Raw genomic sequence first — 19672 nt, 5'->3', positions numbered from 1 at the left:
CACCCCCATTGCAAGCGAGCGAAATTCTCTGAAAAACTTCGGAATTAACACCGAATGTGGAGGTAAAACCAATAGGTTTTTGTAGTAGAGCGACCCCCTTTGAGCTGGTAACCAGCTTTGAACTGAGGATCCAACAAAAGACCCTGAACAATCATCTTCAATTTATCATCATTGTGCACCTCTTCCTCAATATTCTTCAATTCCCGCGTATGCATCATTGAAAATGCATGCAAGAGGGACTCCTCGGCTTTTTTGGATAAAGCATCCGCTACGCTGTTATCACGACCCGGTTTATATTGGATCTCAAAATCCAATCCAATGAGCTTACAAATCCATCATTGTTGGTCTTCATTCATGAATTGCTGTTCCAAAAGAAATTGCAAGCTCCATTGATCCGTTTGCACGATAAAATGCCTTCCCTAAATATAATGCCGCCATTTCTTTGTAGCCAACACAATCGCCATTAACTTGCGTTCATAGATTGATTTTGAGTGACCTCTCTCAGAAAGCGATTGGCCGAGGAACGCAATGGGCTTGTTATCCTGCATCAAAACAACTCCAAGTCCTCGACCGGAGGCATCAGTCTCAATGACAAAGGTTTTGGTAAAATCTGGCAAGGCTAGGACTGGTATTGTTATCATCTTTTGTTTGAGCTCCTCAAAGGCCCCCTGTGCCTTGGAAGTCCACAAAAAAACCATCTTTCTTAAGTAAGCATGTTAAGGGCTCGGCCACCTTACCATAATCCTTCACAAAATGCTTGTAGTAGCTCGTGAGCCCCCAAGAAACCGCGCAAATCCCTAACGTTCTTTGGAATAGGCCAATCAACCATGGCAACAATTTTCTTAGGATTAGCTTGAACTCTAGTGTCAGTGATGATGTGACCCAAATACTCTATCCTTCGCTGCCCAAAAACACACTTCTTGTTGGCGACCAAATGGTGTTGTTGCAGCACAAAAACACTGCGCAGGTGCTGTAAATGGGAATCCCAATCCTTACCTATATAGACAAGAATATCGTCAAAGAAAACTAAGATGAATTTGCTAAGTGTGGTCTGAAAACTTCGTTCATTAAGGATTGGAAAGTAGCAGGTGCATTTGTTAGACCGAATGGCATAACCTAAAATTCATAATGACCCTCATGAGTGCGAAAAGCTGTTTTCGATGTATCCTCCTCACGCACCCTGATCTGATGGTATCCAGACTTCAGGTCCAACTTGGAAAAGAAAACTTCACCTCCTAACTCGTCCAAAGAGCAAAGACAGATGAATATGAAATTTATTCAAATGCAATCAATCACTATAATAATGGTGATATTCGAGAGATTATCGGCTCTCCTCTCTAAAACTCTACACTTCCAAAAACTGCCCTAACCTCTCGAGTTCCCTCTTATTTATAGACTAACTCAGTCCCAGTCACAACCCACGCTCCCATGCTAACACACTAACCGAATTCAGTTACAAGCACAAGCCACGTCAGCCACTAATTAACTAGCGTAGCATTTCTTCTTTCTGCTATAGACAAGCAACTCGTGGTTCTTATTAGTGACCATGGAACTTGAGCTCCTGGTTTTTATTGGGAATGTGGGATTACAAATTTATCCTAAATTTATTGCTTCATAGTCATACCAGTTAAATCCAAAGTTGTTTGCAGATTAATGGTTGTTTTCTGGATGCTTTTTCTGGCTTTGTTGTTTCCATGCATATTGTCGACTTTTTTATTTTATTTTTTTATAATCATTAAACCTATGTTTTCTTTTTATTTTATAGGTTCCACAATTTCTTTTGGACTATATGTGGGCAAAGGGCAAGGCATGTAAAATAGTGTGTACACAACCTCGACGTCTCTCAGCCATGTCAGGTTTATTGTCTGCTTTATCAACTGAAGTTCCTACTTTGTTTTTGCAACATTACTGCTTTTCCCTCTTATTCTGAACTAGACAGAGTTCTTAGCTTTTGCAATTTTCATGTCTAGTTGCTGAGCGAGTCTCTTATGAAAGAGGAGAAGAAGTCGGGGAGAATATTGGATACAAGGTAATATTGTTCGTGATATGTCTTTTGTGCTATTCGCCTATCTTAGATAAGAGTTCAAAAAACTTTTTGGTGAGAAATGTTTGTGAACTTAAAGCTGGAGAAATTTGTCTCCCATAAGAAGCGTCAAATAATTCTTCGGTCGAATAATTCTTTGGTCATGCACCTGAAAAATCAGATAGTTTAGAAGGAATTGGTAAAATTTGGAGTCATGAATAAGTAGTCCATCAATTGTTGTAAATTACCACACGCTCTTTTCTTAATTCCATGGGGCCGCCTTATCAGGTATAGTATTTTGTTTTCCTAGCTGTATACTTTCTTACATGGAAGCACTCCATCTTTGCAACTCCTGCACATTCATTATTGTGCAACATTACAGTTTCTCTTTTTAGCTGATTCTATTGGTCTGTTTATATTGTAATTGAACTGAATTAGGGGGTCAATGTTGGTTGAATGGACAGCACTGATGTTATTGTATAAAATATTTTGCAATATTTCTAAATACCTCAAAAGTCGATAGTATTATTGTGTGTACTTACGTCCTAATTATATAATACTTATTCGTTGTGCTCTGACTGACTTTTACCTCTATGGCAATGCTAGGTTAGATTAGAAAGTAAAGGAGGGAGGTCATCATCAATTGTGTTCTGCACAAATGGGCTTCTGCTGAGAGTTCTAGTTTCTAAAGGAGTCCACCTGGGTTCAAATAAGAGACTACAACAGCGAGGCGTTCCTCAGATGACTCACATTATTGTGGTACTATTCTAGCTCAATTTGTAGATTCTTTCAATGTCTTTTCCAGATCCGTGTCAGGGTCATTGTTAGAACTTAGAACTTGTTATGACCGCCCTGTTTAACTTCTAATATCTACTTGTTTTTTGGATGAATCATGGTTGGAGTAAAATTATAATGTAGTGAACTGAACTTTCCACTTGCTAGGATGAAATCCATGAAAGGGATCGCTTCTCAGATCTCATGCTGGCTATTATCAGGTATGTGATTTAAGAGGATTTTAGTAATCACTTCCAAAGATTCTATAGTTCTCAGAGGAGGTACTTATGGCATTGATGACCTGATTTTTGAACTTTTCCCTGATATTTGTGCCCAATTTGCAGAGACATGCTTCCTTCGTTCCCTTATATTCGCCTGGTTTGTTCAAATCTTTATACCATAGTTGTATGATTCTTTGTAAAAGGCTTACCTGTCGAATGAAAATCTCCATTTTGAAAGCTTTAATATACATCTTATGAAATATTGATGTGTATACTATCTCAATACAGATAATGATGAGTGCAACTCTTGATGCTGAACGCTTTTCGCAATATTTTGGTGGCTGCCCAATAATCCGAGTCCCTGGTTTCACATATCCTGTAACATCTTGAAGAACTGATTTTACCTTTCTTTTTTAAATTATATTGACTTCGGTTTCAATATTTTATCTTTTTCTTCTTTCAGGTAAGAACATTCTATTTGGAGGATGTACTTTCTATCCTTAAATTAAAGGGCAACAATCACCTTGATAGTAGTATATCACATTTTGCACTCGAAGAGTCTGAGTTATCGGTGGAAGATAAGCTTGTTTTAGATGAAGCTATTAATTTGGCTTGGTCAAATGATGTGTTTGATCCTCTTCTAGAGTTGGTTTCTTCTGAAGGAACCAGAAAAGTGTATAATTACCAGCATTCCTTGAGTGGTCTTACACCATTAATGGTGTTTGCTGGAAAGGGTAGAATTGGAGAAGTATGCACGCTCCTATCTTTTGGTGCAGACTGCCAATTACAGACCAAGGAGGGATTAACTGCACTTGAGTTGGCTGAACGTGAAGACCAGAAAGAAACTGTTGACATTTTAAAAAGACATGCGGAACTTACTCTTTCCAACTCTGTGGCAGAAGAACAGTTACTTGAGAAATATCTTGCAGAAATGAATCAGGATATAGTTGATGTTGTTCTTATAGAACAATTATTAATGAAAATTTGTACTGATTCAACGGATGGGGCTGTTCTTATTTTCCTCCCAGGGTGGGATGAAATAAATAAAATCCGTGACAGGTTACTTATGAACCCTTTATTCAAAGATACTTTAAAATTTAATGTATTAGCTCTTCATTCCATGATTCCATCCATAGAGCAAAAGAAGGTTTTCGACCGCCCACCTTCTGGTTGCCGCAAAATTGTTCTGTCAACCAATATTGCTGAAACTGCCGTAACAATTGATGATGTCGTTTATGTCATAGACAGTGGTCGGATGAAAGAAAAAAACTATGATCCTTATAACAATGTATCAACTCTTCAATCGTCTTGGGTCTCAAAGGCCAGTGCCAGGCAGAGAGAGGGACGTGCAGGTCGCTGTCAGCCTGGAATCTGTTATCACCTTTTCTCCAAACTTCGAGCAGCTTCTTTGCCAGATTTCCAAGTTCCTGAAATTAGGAGGATGCCGGTTGAGGAAATTTGTCTGCAGGTACTCCTTTCCCCTTATGTTTTACCTTATCCATTGAACTTGCTTGCTACTAGCCCCTGAGATTATAAGGTAGATTGTGAGATTGTACTACACAGAAATCTTTTACCTATATTTTTATGGCTTTATGACTTTTATGATCTCTCAATTCTATGATAACTCAGTAAGATGGATGTGCTTTTTAAGCTTGAAAATGGGTTCGTGAATTCTTTTATTTATTTATTATTTATTATCAGAAACTTATCATCTGGAATTGATGAAGTGACCATACTTGAGCTACATGTAAAACAAATTATACAGCTTAGTCTTATGTTCAAGAGTGCATTGTCTTGCCTCTCCTTTTTAGAGATCTCCTTGTTACCTTTTCAGATTGACTTCTTCTTCCTTTTTTTTTTTTTTTTTGATTGAGTAATTTTTCAGATTGTGATGGAAACCTCAACAAATTGGCAAGAACAAGACAGATGAATGTGAAATTTATTCAAACACAATCAATCACTATAACACTGGTGATATTCGAGATATCACCGACTCTCCTCCGAAACTATACACTTCCAAAAACTACCCTAACATCTTGAGCTCCCTCCTATTTATAGACTAACTCAGTCCCAGTCACAACCCACGCTCCCACGCTAACAAACTAACCGAATTCAGTTACAAGCCATGTCAGCAACTAACTAACTAGCATAGCGTTTCTTCTTTCTACTATAGACAAGCAGCGCCTGGCCCTGGTTCTTATCATCACCCCCATGCACAAGAACCTTGTCCTCAAGGTTCGAGTGGGGAAACTGAGTAGAGAACAACTCCCACGACTCCCAAGTACTATCACAATCACGAAGGTCCTTCCACTTGACAAGAACCTCAATGGAGCCATCCAAAAGCTTCCGAGACCGAAGGTGCTTGTGGTTCCACTACCAGTTCCATGTCCTCTGTCAAAGCGGCTGGCAGTTGCTGCACTAGAGTAGAGGGAAGTAAAACCTTCCGAAGCTACAACACATGGAACACGTCATGAATACGCACAAAGGACGGAAGCTGAAGTCGATAAGCAACTTCCCCGACCCGCTCCAGTATCTGAAATGGCCCATAAAAACAAGGACTTAACTTTTCATTGCGCCGACGAGCTGACGACCTCAAACGGTAGGGTTGTAACTTCAAATAAACCCAGTCACCGAGCTGTAAATGGACCGCCCTTCGCTTCCTATCCGCGTACAACTTCATCCGGTTCTGGGCAGTGGTTAACCGCACCTTCAACTCCCGAAGAATATCATTCCGATCACGTAGCTGATGATTAACAGCTTCCACCACTGAACCACCCTCCACCACCGAACCACCCTCCTCCCAACATAATAGAATAGGAGCCTCACGACCATACAAAGCACGAAACGGTGTCATACCAACTGAGCTATGGAATGTAGTATTAAACCAAAACTCGGCCCACCCCAACCAATTAGGCCATTGGCGTGGTTTGTTACCACAAAAGAAACTCCGGTTAACAACCTCTATCTGGCCATCTGTTTGTGGATGGTAAGCGGAGCTCATGCGTAGCTCAGTACCCGCCAGCCTAAACAACTCCTTCCAGAAGTTACTGATGAACACCCTATCCCTGTCAGAAACTATCGAGCGAGGAAAACCATACAAACAGACGACCTCTTTCACAAAGACGTCTGCGACCTCCCGTGCTATAAAAGGATGGGACAACGAAAAGAAATGAACATATTTGGTGAGACGATCCACCATAACCATAATCGTACCATGGCCCAAAGCCTTAGGCAATCCCCCAATAAAGTCTAAGGAGACATCATCCTAAACTTGCTCCGGTATCGGCAAGGGCTGTAAGAGGCTGACTGGCTTAAGTGCATCATATTTCACCCTTTGGCAAACATCGCATTCAGCAACCAAGCGCTGAATATCATGCTTCATGCCTTCCCAAAATAAGAATGCTGCCAAACGCTTATAGGTCCGAAAGAACCTAGAGTGCCCCCCCATAGCTGACGAATGGAATTCTCTGAAAAACTTTGAAATTAATGGAGAATTCGGTGGCAAAACCAACCTATTTTTGTAGTAAAGACGACCTCCCTTGAGTTGGTAACCTGCTTTAAATTGAGGGTCCAACAAGAGACCCTGAACAATCAATCACAACTTATCATCCTTTTGCACCTCCTCCTCAATGGTCTCCAATACCTGCGTATGCATCACCGAAAATGCCTGCAGTTGGGGCCCCTCGCTTTTTCTTTATAAGGCATCCGCTACTTTGTTATCACGGCCAGGCTTATATTGGATTTCAAAATCCAATCCAATGAGCTTACAAATCCATCGTTGTTGGTCCTCATTCATGACTTGCTGTTCAAGAAGAAACCGCAAGCTCCGTTGATCCGTTCTCACAATAAAATGCCTCCCCAAAATATAATGCTGCCATTTTTTTTTGTAGCCAACACAACTGCCATTAACTTGTGTTCATATACTGATTTGGAGCAACCCTGATTAGAAAGCGATTGGTTGATGAAATCAATTGGCATGTTTTCCTGCATCAAAACAGCTCTGAGGCTGCGTCCCGAGGCATCAGTCTCAATGACAAAAGTCTTGGTAAAGTCCGGCAAGGCTAGAACTGGTTTTGTGACCATCCTTTGTTTTAGCTCCTCAAAAGCTCCCTGTGCTTCAGAAGTCCACAAAAAAGTGACTTTTTTAAGTAAGCGTGTTAAGGGTTCGGCTACCTTACCATAATCCTTAACAAAACGTCTATAGTAGCCTGTGAGCCCCAAGAACCCACGTAAATCCCGGACGGTCGTGGGAATGGGCCAATCAATCATGGCGACAATTTTCTCAGGATTAGCTTGAATCCCAGTTTCAGTGATGATATGGCCCAAATACTTCATCCTAGCTGCCCAAAAACACACTTCTTGTTGGCCACCAATTGGTGTTGCTGCAGCAAGGCAAATACACTTTGTAGGTGCTGCAAATGAGAATCCCAATCCTTGCTGTATACAAGGATATCGTCAAAAAAGACCTAGACAAATTTGCGTAAGTGTGGCCAGAAAACCTCGTTCCTTAAGGACTGGAAAGTAGCAGGCGCGTTTGTTACGCTGAATGGCATAACCAGAAATTCAGTGACCGGCATGAGTACGAAAGGCTGTTTTCGGTGTATCCTCCTCATGCATCCGGATTTGATGATAGTCGGACTTCAAGTCTAGCTTGGAAAAGAAAACAACACTTCCTAGCTCATCTAGTAGTTCATCTATAGCTGGAATTAGAAACCGATGAGGGACTACAAATTTGTTTAATGCGCGATATTCCACACAAAAGCGCCACTCGCCGGATTTCTTTTTGACTAATAGCACCGGACTAGAAAAAGGGCTGTTGCTATGTTTAATGATTCCCCCTGCCATCATTTCTTTCACAATTCGCTCAATCTCATTGTTTTTAGAATGAGGAAAACGGTATGGCCGCAAATTCAGTGGATCTGCCCCTTCTTTCAGTGGATGTCCCTTCCTTCAGTGGAATCGCATGATCGTGAAACCTTGAAGGGGGAAGGCTTGCCGGAGGTTCAAAAACCGAATGGAATTCTGTCAGCAACTTCTCCGATTCAACTTCGTTGACACTTCCATTCGACCGTTCCAACACCGACACCTGCCCAAACTCGACCAAAACCCTTGTCCTTCCGCTTAAATCGCTTTAATAATTGCTTTGAGAGAGACTAGAGTTTTTGACAAGGAAGGACCCCCTTGGAGTAAAACTCGTTCCCCATGCCAATCGAACTGCATAGTTAGGTTCTTCCAATTAGCGCTCACTTCTCTTAACATGCCGAGCCAGCTGATTCCCAAAATTACATAAGCACTACCAAGTTCAATGGGGGAAGAAATCGTGAATTATCTCTAATCCCTGCAACCGGATTTCCACTTGCCGAAACACCCCTTGCCCAGCTACTTTGTAGCAATTCCCAACCATTATTCCAAAATTGGGCGTCTCATCTACCGGTATTCTCAATTCCGCAACAATTCCCTTAGAAAGGAAATTATGTGAGGCGCCAGAATCAATCAAAATAACCACATCTCTGCCTAAAATTGTACCTTTCACCTTCATCGTGTTTATCGATAGAATTTCGACTATGGAATTCATGGAGAGTTCCATGGATCCCTCTCCTTGCTCCTTCGTTGGTTCCCCCAACTCCTCTTCAACTCTATCCCCTTCAACTCTAGCTTCAGCTATAACCCCTTCTTCTTTGTCCATTGCCACTATGAGAACCTGTAGTTAGGGATTTTTACAAACGTGGCTGAATCACCATTTCTCCTCACATTGGAAACATAATCCCCGCTCCTCCTTTGCTGCATTTTAGCGTTTGAAATCTTCTTTCTGAAGCCTTCATGTCTCCTCGTGGTTTGTGAGGGAACAATAACTTGTTCCTTGTTGATCGACACATTGGACTAAATTGAGCTGGTACGTGTCATCTCTGAAGCTCCTCTACTACTATCCACAAGCTTCGGTGGAGTCCAGCTGGAGCCACTCACGAAATTGCCTCCCACCACTGTTTTCTTTAGCTCATAATAATCTCCTGATCTGAAAAATCCAGCCCCTTCTCCACTCGGTTTGGGCCTTGATAACCTCCTCACTTGAGCCCTCTCAAGGGCCCAATTCTTTTCCTCAACTTTGTGGGCCAAGTCCATACTTTGAACCAAAGAGGCAGGCTTCACCATTCGGACTTCAGCCTTAATCTCCTCAGCTAACCCATTCGAGAAGGCTCCAATTAGGAATTCCTCGTCCGCCTCTCTCAAGGGAGCTGAAAGCAACTCGAACTTCTCATGAAATTCCGCCACCGACGAGTCCTATTGCAGAGCAATCAAGGCCTCGTAATGGTTACCAGTTTGCGAAGATCGGAATCTCTGTATCACAGATTCTTTGAAGATTGGCCAATCAACGTTACCGGATTTGGATTCCATCCACTGGAACCAGTTCAATGCCTTCCCTTCCAATCCAATCATGGTCACCGCCACCCGCTCTGCCTCTTTGATGCCTTGAACTTGGAAATAATGCTCCAGCCGAAATAACTAGCCGTGCGGATCTTCGCCGTTGAAGAGAGGAATCTCCATTCGACAAAACCGCGATTCCCAACCACTCGGTGCTGGTCCACTACTGGAACGATTCGCCGCCATCGTAGTGCCGCCTCCTTCATCGCCGCTCGAAGCAGAAGCCCTAGCTTGCTCTGCAGGTGGATTCGCATTGCCTCCCGACCTCATCCAACCGGTAAGCTCCTTCATATACTCTTTCACGGCTCCCATATCCTCTGAAAGTTGTCCGAGACGACCGCTTTGAGTTCTCCGACATCCATCTTGAGCTCTCCGTCGTCTTTTTCAACAAATTCTAACCTCTCGACCATCCTTGTGAATACCATTCCCCAGGCGAAACTACTCTGATACCAATTTGATGGAAACCTCAACAAATTGGCAAGAACAAGACAGATGAATGTGAAATTTATTCAAACACAATCAATCACTATAACACTGGTGATATTTGAGAGATCACCGACTCTCCTTCGAAACTCTACACTTCCAAAAACTACCCTAACATCTCGAGCTCCCTCCTATTTATAGACTAACTCAGTCCCAGTCACAACCCACGCTCCCACGCTAACAAACTAACCGAATTCAGTTACAAGCATGTCAGCAACTAATTAACTAGCATAGCGTTTCTTCTTTCTACCATAGACAAGCAGCTCCTGGCCCTGGTTCTTATCAGATTGTAACAAAGTGGAGACGTGAAAACCATTTAATGCCATTAAATCAAACACCAGTCATTTTATTGACCCCAACATTATGGTAACACTCACCCGCCAGGACAAAGAAATTCAGAATTATATATATTCTTTGTACTAGGAAATAAGAGTTCAGCAGCTTCCCTTTACGCCATATACGAAGCTGCCTACACTTGTACAGAGAATCAATCCTCAAGGTTCTCATTATCCTTATATTCTTGCTGAATAAGGTTCTGGAATGAGTATAACTACCTCTTGACCATGGCTGGTGGAATGTGGATGATATAAAGTAACATGGTGGTTCCTCTCAGAAAGGAAGCAAGGAAAGCAACTGTTATAGCACGTTTTTTTGCATGTTTTGTGTAGTCTTGCTTGCTTTCTGCTCGTTCTTTTATTTGCACTCACGTACTGCATAAAAGATCTCAAATTGATCTTTCGAAACAAACGGCAGTTTACCTTGTTTTTTGATGTCGAGGGTACTGGAGAAGTATCTTTTTTTTGTTGCCTTTTTTTTCGTCTTTAAACTATAAACTTTGATCAGGAAGATGTTAATCTATTACAGTTTAGATGGAAAGGCAACTTTTGATGCACTAAATTCATCATTTGGTGTTTTTTCTTATTGACAGGTGAAAATGCTTGATCCAGATTGTAAGGTAGAAGATTTCTTGCAGAAGACATTAGATCCTCCAGTTATTGAGACCATACGAAATGCAATCGTTGTTCTTCAAGACATTGGGGCTTTGACACCTGAAGGAAATCTTACGGAGCTTGGAGAGAAGCTAGGTTCTCTCCCTGTTCATCCAGTCACAAGCAAGATGATTTTCTTTGCCATATTGATGAACTGTCTGGACCCTGCGTTGACTCTGGCATGTGCTGCTGACTACAAGGACCCATTTACTCTTCCCATGTTACCTCATGAAAGAAGCAAAGCTGAAGCCGCTAAAGCTGAGTTTGCCTCATTATATGGAGGTCGTAGTGACCAACTAGCAGTGGTAGCCGCATTTGAGTGCTGGAAGAAGGCAAAGGAAAGGGGCCAGGAGAAGGATTTTTGTGCTCAGTATTTTGTGTCTGCGAAAACAATGCAAATGTTGTCTCGTATGCGGAAGCAGCTCCAGAATGAGCTTATACAAAATGGGCTTATTCCTGAGGATGTCTCGCATTGTAGCTTGAATGCACGTGACCCGGGTATACTCCATGCTGTTGTCGTGGCTTGTTTGTATCCAATGGTGGGGAGATTGGTTCCACCTAACAGGAGTGGGAAACGAATATTTGTAGATACTTCTAATTCTGTTAAAGTTATTTTGCATCCCAAGTCATCTAGTTTTAAGTTATCACTTGGGAAAACTGATCGTCCCTTAGTTATGTATGATGAAATAACACGTGGAGATAGTAGTACGTACATTAGGAACTGTACGATCGTCGGGCCGCTGCCACTGCTATTGCTTTCAACAGAAATTGCTGCTGCCTCAGCTTTGGATGATGACGAGGGTGATGATGAAAGTGGAGAAGATGTGACAGACATTGATAAAAAGTCAGGTGGAGCTCATGAAGACAAAATTATGTCATTACCTGAGAATCTGGTTAATGTCGTAGTGGACCGGTGGCTTTATTTTAGGTCAACAGCACTTGCTGTTGCTCAGATTTACTTGTTGAGGGAACGTTTATCGGCAGCAATCTTGTTCACAGTAATTCAATGAACCTTATATTAACTATTAATTACACCTTATAGTTTGTATTAATGCATACAAATTGATTTTGACTCTTAGAAGATCTTATATTGATTCCTTGTCTGATTCTGTGCTTTATTGTCGTGTAGGTTAAACATCCACAGGAAGTTTTGCCTCCTGTTCTTTGGACCTCAGTATATGCTATAGCATGCATCCTATCTTTTGATGGTCTCTCTGGTGTCTCACTGCCCACAGAACCAGTGGATTCACTAACTTCAATGGTAAATGCTACTGAGATTGACAAGTCTATACTGGAAAAGGGTTTGCCGCCACAGAACACGGACAACTTCCTCAGAACACTTTTTATGGACACCCATTCCCATGACCATAACAATAACAATAGAACATCTACCTTTCGGGGAGCATCAAATGCAAGAAACCTGCTAAATTCCAACAAGAATGGTACCGGCATCCTTGGATCATACGGTCAGGAGGGAGGTTCGCCATACAATCGAAAGGGTGATTTACATAAGCGGCAGCGAGGGAATGGCGCCAGGTAATGGTGACGTTTATTCTCAATTAAATGTATTTTATATAGCACTAGATAATTAGAATGAGCTTGATGTTGAGAATCTCCAGCACATTGATGAGCAGATAATGGCGGATATGGCTAAATTTGGACCCCTTTTTTTTTTTAATTTATTGCTAGGACATATAGGGGAAACAAGCGCCGCACCGTTTTTGCTAAACCTTTTCAGATTCCAGTGCTTTTGTTTTTGGATTTTTGCTCCTTTTCTTAGGATACAAGAAATATTCTGGGAAAGAAAATAGTTACTTTCGGTACGACATGGTCTGTTTTTAAATGATGAGGAAGTTTCAGATGCTATATAAATGAAACTTATACTTGCCCTATAGATGCAATGTCTTGAGGCTTGAGCATGGTTTGCGGTTTATCTTCTTCAATTATGTGATGTTGCTTGAAATCTTGTTTAGTGTTGAAGAAATAACCTTCGCAACTAATCAGTTTGGCTTGTGTTATGTCTTGTGGTGAAATGAGATTTGTCTTTGTAATGTTGCGTGTGGATGAAAGATAATGAACTCTTGATAACTCGAACAGTCTAATTAAGTAGAGATTATGATTGCAAGCATAACCTAGCGGTAATTCGATGCCCGACTCCACAAGATATTAGAGTTTGAATTCTCCCACCTCCAAGTTTTATTTTATTTTATTTTATTTTATTTTATTTTATTTTAAGAAGAACATAAAATAAAATAAAAGCTGAGATCTCGAGATTTTATAGGGAGTGGAGGCTAGCAAATATGTTGCTCATTTCTAAGGTAACTTTTGATGGTTGCGGAATAGCAATTGTTTAAAAACTGAACCAAAAGAGGAAAAAATGTATTTTGGTACTGCATGTTTTTATTATTATGTATCTGGTGCGTGTGTTTTATAATATGAAAATGATACCTTTACGTTATCAATTCGATTTTTTGGGACATAAAAATATCTTTTATGTTTTTTCCCCCTTTTTTTTTTTTAATTTTAATTGGTCTGAAATGAGGAAAAAATACTTAAAAAGTTGAAAAAAAAAGAGAGAAACATGGGGTGCGTTTGAAATTGATTCCAAAACGTTTTTATTTTTTGTACGAAAATGAAAATGAAAACGTTTTTAGTTTTATTTTTGAATTATTTTTAAAAATGCGTTTGGTAGTTTTATTTAGAGATTGATTTCAGTTTAAAAAAAAACTGAAACTGCGTTTGGTGGTTTAATTTTTAAAAACATGTAATAATATATTAAATAAATAATATTATTAAATATATTAAATAAATAATATATTAAATATATTAAATAAATAATATATTAAATATATTAAATAAATAATATTATTAAATATATTATATAAATAATATTATTAAATATATTATATTAAATAATAATATATTAAATAAATATATTAAATAAACATATATAATACAAAAACGGTTTCAGAAAAGAGGGAAGAAAATGAAAAAAAAAAAAAAGTGAAATCAGTTTTTTAGAAAACAGAAAACGAAAACGAGAAAATAAAAACACATTTTTTTCGTTTTCTGATTTCCACAAAAAGACAAACGTTTTTTATTTTGTTTTTTTAAAAAAATTGCACCAAACACGTTTTTAACACCCATTTTCATTTTTTTGTTTTGAAAACCGTGAAAAACGAAAATGAAAACGCAAACAAACAGGCCCATGGTGTCATTTCCTTTTTATTTCGCGCCAATTTCAGTCAAAGAGTCATTTTGAAAATGTCATGTAAAGGATGAAATATTTTTGTCATTATCAAAACTATGGGATAGAAACAGATATTTTACAAGTGCCGAGATTGTTTTATAATTATCAAGTTTGAAACGAAAAGTGTTATTAAGTGAATTTGTTTTTATTTTAGTTTTTATGGCAACATCATCTTGAGCCATTGATATGTTATCAGCCTTGATGGGGGCTGATAATCAGCCCTAATGGGGACTGATAATCAGCCCCCATCAGCCCCAATGGGGGCTGATAATCAGCCCATATCTGCCCCAACGGGGACCTCCCAGGGGCTGAATTAGCCCTAATGGGAGGCCTCCATTGGGACTGTATCAGCCCCTGCGCGTGTGTGTGTATATACTTTACAAATTGACATTTATTTTAATGATGAAAGTGTTATTTTAAATGTGTGATAAGGACGATAATATGAAATAGCATGTTTGATGGTTTTCCGTTCGATTTGGTTGAGCATTTCTTCTGATTTGTTTTTTTTTGTTTTTTATTTTTTTTTTCCTGTTTTGGCCCCGTTCTCGTCTTGCCATTTGATTTGCTATATTCAACCAAATCGGTTGCTAGTTTTCCGTTTGATTTGGTGTTGTTTTGTATCTAATTTTGCTATGCTTGATCTGATTTGGTCATTTTTTCTGTTTTTTTCCCCTGGAGGCCCCCGTTGGGGCTGAATCAGCCCCTGGGGGCCTCCCATTAGGGCTGGCCTGGGAGGCCCCCAATGGGGGTTGATAATCAGCCCCCATCATCCTCAATGGGCGCTGATTATCAGCCCTGATGGGGGCTGATTATCAGCCCCTATTAGCCCTAATGGGGGCTGATTATCAGCCTCAATAGCCCTAATGGGGGCTGATAATCAGCCCTGATGGGGGCTGATTATCAGCCCCCATCAGCCCTAATAGGGGCTGATTATCAGCCATGATGGGGGCTGATCAATGGGGGCTGATAATCAGCCTTGATGGGGGCTGATTATCAGCCCCCATCTGCCCCAACGGGGGCTTCCCAGGGGCTGAATTAGCCCCAATGGGAGGCCTCTATTGGGACTGTATCAGCCCCTGCGTGTGTGTGTGTCTGTGTGTGTGTGTATATACTTTACAAATTGACATTTATTTTAATGATGAAAGTGTTATTTTAGATGTGTGATAAGGACGATAATATAAAATGGCTGACCGCAATTGAGGATTTGTTTCCTCTCGGACGTATGTTTTTTTTTAAGTATTGTTGAGCATGTACAACATATTTTTCTCTTGGACTTGTGTTTGTTAGACTTTGTTACTTGTTTTTAGTCGGATTGAATTACATTGGGGTTCTTCGTTTGATTAGTTAATGTTATATGGATGTTTGATTAGTTCCAGTCTTGGTTCATTTTTAGGTTAATATGGATTCAGATAGTGAGAATGATGCCAGAGCTGTTGACTTTCTCCAGTCATCAGATGATGATGAACAACCACAACATTATATCCAATTATTGATGTCGATTGGAAACAGATGAACTAGGCAACCTCGTCGTAATTCTGCATTAACAGGACGAGAATGTGTTTTGGAACAATTACATGGACATCTAAAAAATTTGTTTGAAATGTGTCGTATGCATCGAGACACGTTCGAAGCAATTGTTCAGTTAATTCGAGGCCGCAATCTACTACCTTCTTCAAGTATTTCAGCAGAAGAACCTCTAATGATGTTCTTAAGAACGGTTGCTCACTCAGATCACAATAGAGAGATACAAGATAGATTTTGTCATTCTGGAGAAACAGTACACCGACATTTTGATAATATGCTTACCGCATTGTCTACGTTAGGACCTCAAGTTATAAAACTACCAAATATGAACATTGTCCCCCTAGAGATTCAACACAACCCTAAGTATTGGCCATGGTTTAAGGTACAATCTGACTCTGCTCATATACTATTAATATGACAAATAATTTTAAATTAATCGTAACTCACGCCTTATGTATTTTAATAGGATTATATTGGTGCAATAGACGGTACACACATGATGGTTGTCCCACCTGCACATCAACAGACAGTCTACAGAGGAAGAAGACATTCATGCACTCAAAATGTAATGGCGGCGTGTAGTTTTGATATGCTATTCACTTATGTCAATACCGGATGGGAAGGATCACCTGCTAATTCCAGAGTGTTAACTGAGACTATGAGAGACGCAAGGCTTTTTGGCACCATTTCGTAGTCAGAGGTACCATATTCAACAGTTTAGAAATGGTGGTCAACCAATGGAACCACAAGAGTTATTCAATTATTATCACTCTTCACTGCGTAATTGCATAGAGAGGTGCTTTGGGGTCTTGAAAGCAAGGTTTAAAATTCTTAGGCATATGATCAATTATTGGATGCCAAGACAAAATGTTACACCAATAGCTTGTTGTGTGATCCATAATTTAATTAAGATGCACGCGCGAGATGATCCTCTATTTAGACAATATGAGGTCGATTTGCCCGTAGAAGATATTGAGGGAGAACAAGAAGGGCAACAAGAACAACAACATGGTATGGATGCATAAGAAGCAGAAACATCTGAAATGGATGATCGGCAATAACGTAATTACATGGTTAATTTTAGGGATCATCTAGCTAATCAAATGTGGGATTCTTATAGGCGATAATAATTTAAGCTAATATTGTAATTTCCATATTTTATTAATTATTAGTGTTTTTATTTGTGATTCAATTATTATTTATTTAATACATTAAATACTATTACATGTTTTCAAAAATGAAACCACCAAACGCAGTTTCAGTTTTAAAAAAACTGAAATCAATCTCTAAATAAAACTACCAAACGCATTTTCAGAAATAATTCAAAAATAAAAATGAAAACGTTTTCATTTCCATTTTTGTACAGAAAATAAAAACGTTTTGGAACCAATTCCAAACGCACCCTCTATTTCCAGCAACATCCCTCCACGTGAAAATCTCTCTCCTCCATGGCGACTCTCTCTCCTCCGCGACTCTCTCTCCAAAAAAAGTGTTCTGTTACAAATGCTTCAAAATCCAACACCATAATACCAAATACTAGCTTGATTAGCTCAAATTTCCCACAAAAACATGCCTTAAATTACTAAAAAAACTGCAAATCAAAAGGAGTCTAATTAATCACCACCACAAAATACCCATGCGTCAAATTTCAAACCCAGAAAAGAAAACCAACTATTGTCGAAAAAGAAGACGGCTTGATAGAAACGAAGAGCAAAAACGGACCACAAAACACCAAATCCATTATTCGGTAAAAAAAGCCTACTGTTGACGGTGAAATTTCGTCAATAAGATCTTACTGGATTACTTCACGGTAACCTATTATATTACCGGTTCAGAATTTATGTTTTCACTGAATATATTGAAATTTGTAGTTGGATTTTTGCTAGGTTATGAAGTAAATGAGATTATGCTTATGAAAGTAAATGCATACATGAATTTTGTAGTGGTTCACTCTGTTAATCAAGAGCTACATCCACTGTATTGTATTTATCTTGTTTGGCTCTTTACAGATTACATAAGAAAATGAAGATCCCCCTTCTCTCGGAGGCTTTTTCCTATTTATAGATGAAGAGCTTTTTCCCTCGCACTCCTCCCACCATGGGCTGCTCTCTGGGCTTTTTTGGCGGTTCCCAAGTGGCCCATCCACTCGAGTGGACTACCATCTCACATGTCTAATTCGTAGCCTGCCAGCACCCTTTGAACTGTTCACTCATCTAATTTGTCCCCTCATTACGGCTATGTATATCCTATGTAATGCCGATTGATCTGTTCTAAACGGTTTAAGGGACTTGTAATCATTTCCTCTGTAACTGACATTCTCCAAACCCAGACGCCACCTTGAGATTTCAACATGTCACCTCAAGGTTTTTTCTCGGGGTATGGGTCCAGCTGTTCGCGCCTTAACCTCTGCACTTATGCTATAAGACGCCGATCCTATCATGGCACTTAGCATCTCTCAAACCGAGTACATAGAATTGACGGTATATCCTCCATGTATCTGGCCCTCGTGTCATGCAAAGGAGGAAAATCTTCTCAGGCGTCAAAGGCTACGTGACGTGATAGGCGTTGAGCCACGTGAAGCATGATCGTTGTCCAACCTATCTTGTATGAATTTCCCATACAACACCCACGAATATCGAGAAATCACAAGGCGAAATTGATGAACCAGATGAGTAAGAAGGAAAGAAATTACTAACCCTAAACTCACAATTTTGCTATCGGACAGTGCCCGACGGCGGCGGAAGACGCTGAGGTCGGTGGATTGTTCGGGATAGGCAAGCAAATCCCAATTCTCTCTCTCTCTCTCTCTCTCATGTTTCTCTCTCTAACTGGCTCTGCGCAAATCGCTCTCACAAGTCCGTGCTGGCTCTTGCAGGGAGGAACAGGGTTCTGCGATCGAGATCCGATCTCAAACCAATCCTAATTCGATCTCTTTTTCCATTGATGCTTTGAAGAAATCACAACGCAATGGGTTTGTTGTTCAGTCGGATGTTCTCTTCCCTGTTCGGCAACAAAGAAGCTCGGATCCTCGTCCTTGGCCTCAACAATGCCGGAAAAACCACGATTCTCTGTAAGCTTTTTCCTTTTCTACGCTCTCCGTTTAGCTTAATTGGTTAATTTTTGGTGATTTTTACGTTTTTGTGTTGGACATTGTGCAGATCGGCTCCAGATGGGGGAAGTGGTCTCCACGATTCCAAGTTCGTATTTTTTCCTTTTCTCCTTTTTTTGGATCTTAATTTAAGTCATTTAAGTCATTTTACATTTAACTCATTTTATTAAAAAAAAGTCTATGTTCCGTTAAAAATTTAATAAAATTTAACAAAAAGAATTAAATTGTCATTTTTAAAAGAAATTAATATTATTTTATTAAAAAAAATTAAAAATTAAATTATTAAATTTAAATTTTTAATTTAAGTTGAGATGTGATATTTTTTTAGAGTTTTTTATTATAATAAAAAAAATTAAATATAATATTTTTTAATAATTTTTTATTATAAAAATTTAAATCAGTTAAAGAAAGAGAACTTAGTAAAAGCAAAAGAACATGAAACCTTATCCAAAAGCTCGTCCGAATAGTCACCCACCACCGAATGGGAATTAATTCTTTAAAAACCCAAAACAGAATAAAAAATCCCCAAACCTCATTTCAATTCTTAAGCCAACAAAAACAAGAACAAGAAGAAAGCAAAAAACATCATAAGAAAGATTTCCACCAAAAAAATCTAAAAAACAAATCAAATAAAATGCAATGGCACCGCCAATGATAATAGCAATGAAAGGACACCCAGGCACAGGGAAGAGCACCCTAGCCCGCTCCATCGCCACCGCCCTCAGCCTCCCTCTCTTAGACAAAGACGACATCCGCGACTCCACTCTCCCTCTCCAACGCGCTCTCACGCTCTCGCTGAACTCACCCGCACAGGCCTCCTCCCTCCTCAACGACCTCTCCTACGCAGCCATCTGGAGCGTCGTCGCCACCCAGCTCCGC

At 39.8% G+C, this 19672-nt stretch overlaps 1 protein-coding gene across 1 annotated transcript in view; it reads left to right on the top strand.

The window, feature by feature from the left end:
- Positions 1-12826, top strand: part of LOC21396488 (DExH-box ATP-dependent RNA helicase DExH6) — a 16987-nt gene extending 4161 nt beyond the window's left edge. Inside the window, exons 6-15 of the mRNA XM_010094885.2 lie at positions 1766-1856; positions 1971-2029; positions 2630-2782; positions 2966-3018; positions 3142-3175; positions 3307-3396; positions 3482-4486; positions 10850-11908; positions 12040-12446; positions 12600-12826. Of these exons, the coding sequence (XP_010093187.2) occupies positions 1766-1856; positions 1971-2029; positions 2630-2782; positions 2966-3018; positions 3142-3175; positions 3307-3396; positions 3482-4486; positions 10850-11908; positions 12040-12446; positions 12600-12690 (3042 nt within the window). The 3' untranslated portion in view covers positions 12691-12826. The remainder of the gene's footprint in view (positions 1-1765; positions 1857-1970; positions 2030-2629; positions 2783-2965; positions 3019-3141; positions 3176-3306; positions 3397-3481; positions 4487-10849; positions 11909-12039; positions 12447-12599) is intronic.
- Positions 12827-19672: the final 6846 nt, after the last annotated feature.

This window comes from Morus notabilis, unplaced genomic scaffold, assembly GCF_000414095.1.
Source record: "Morus notabilis unplaced genomic scaffold, ASM41409v2 Scaffold275, whole genome shotgun sequence".
Classification (NCBI taxonomy): Eukaryota; Viridiplantae; Streptophyta; class Magnoliopsida; order Rosales; family Moraceae; genus Morus; species Morus notabilis.
The sequence above is the reverse complement of the archived record's forward strand: the minus strand, read 5'-3'. Positions and strand labels throughout refer to the sequence as shown.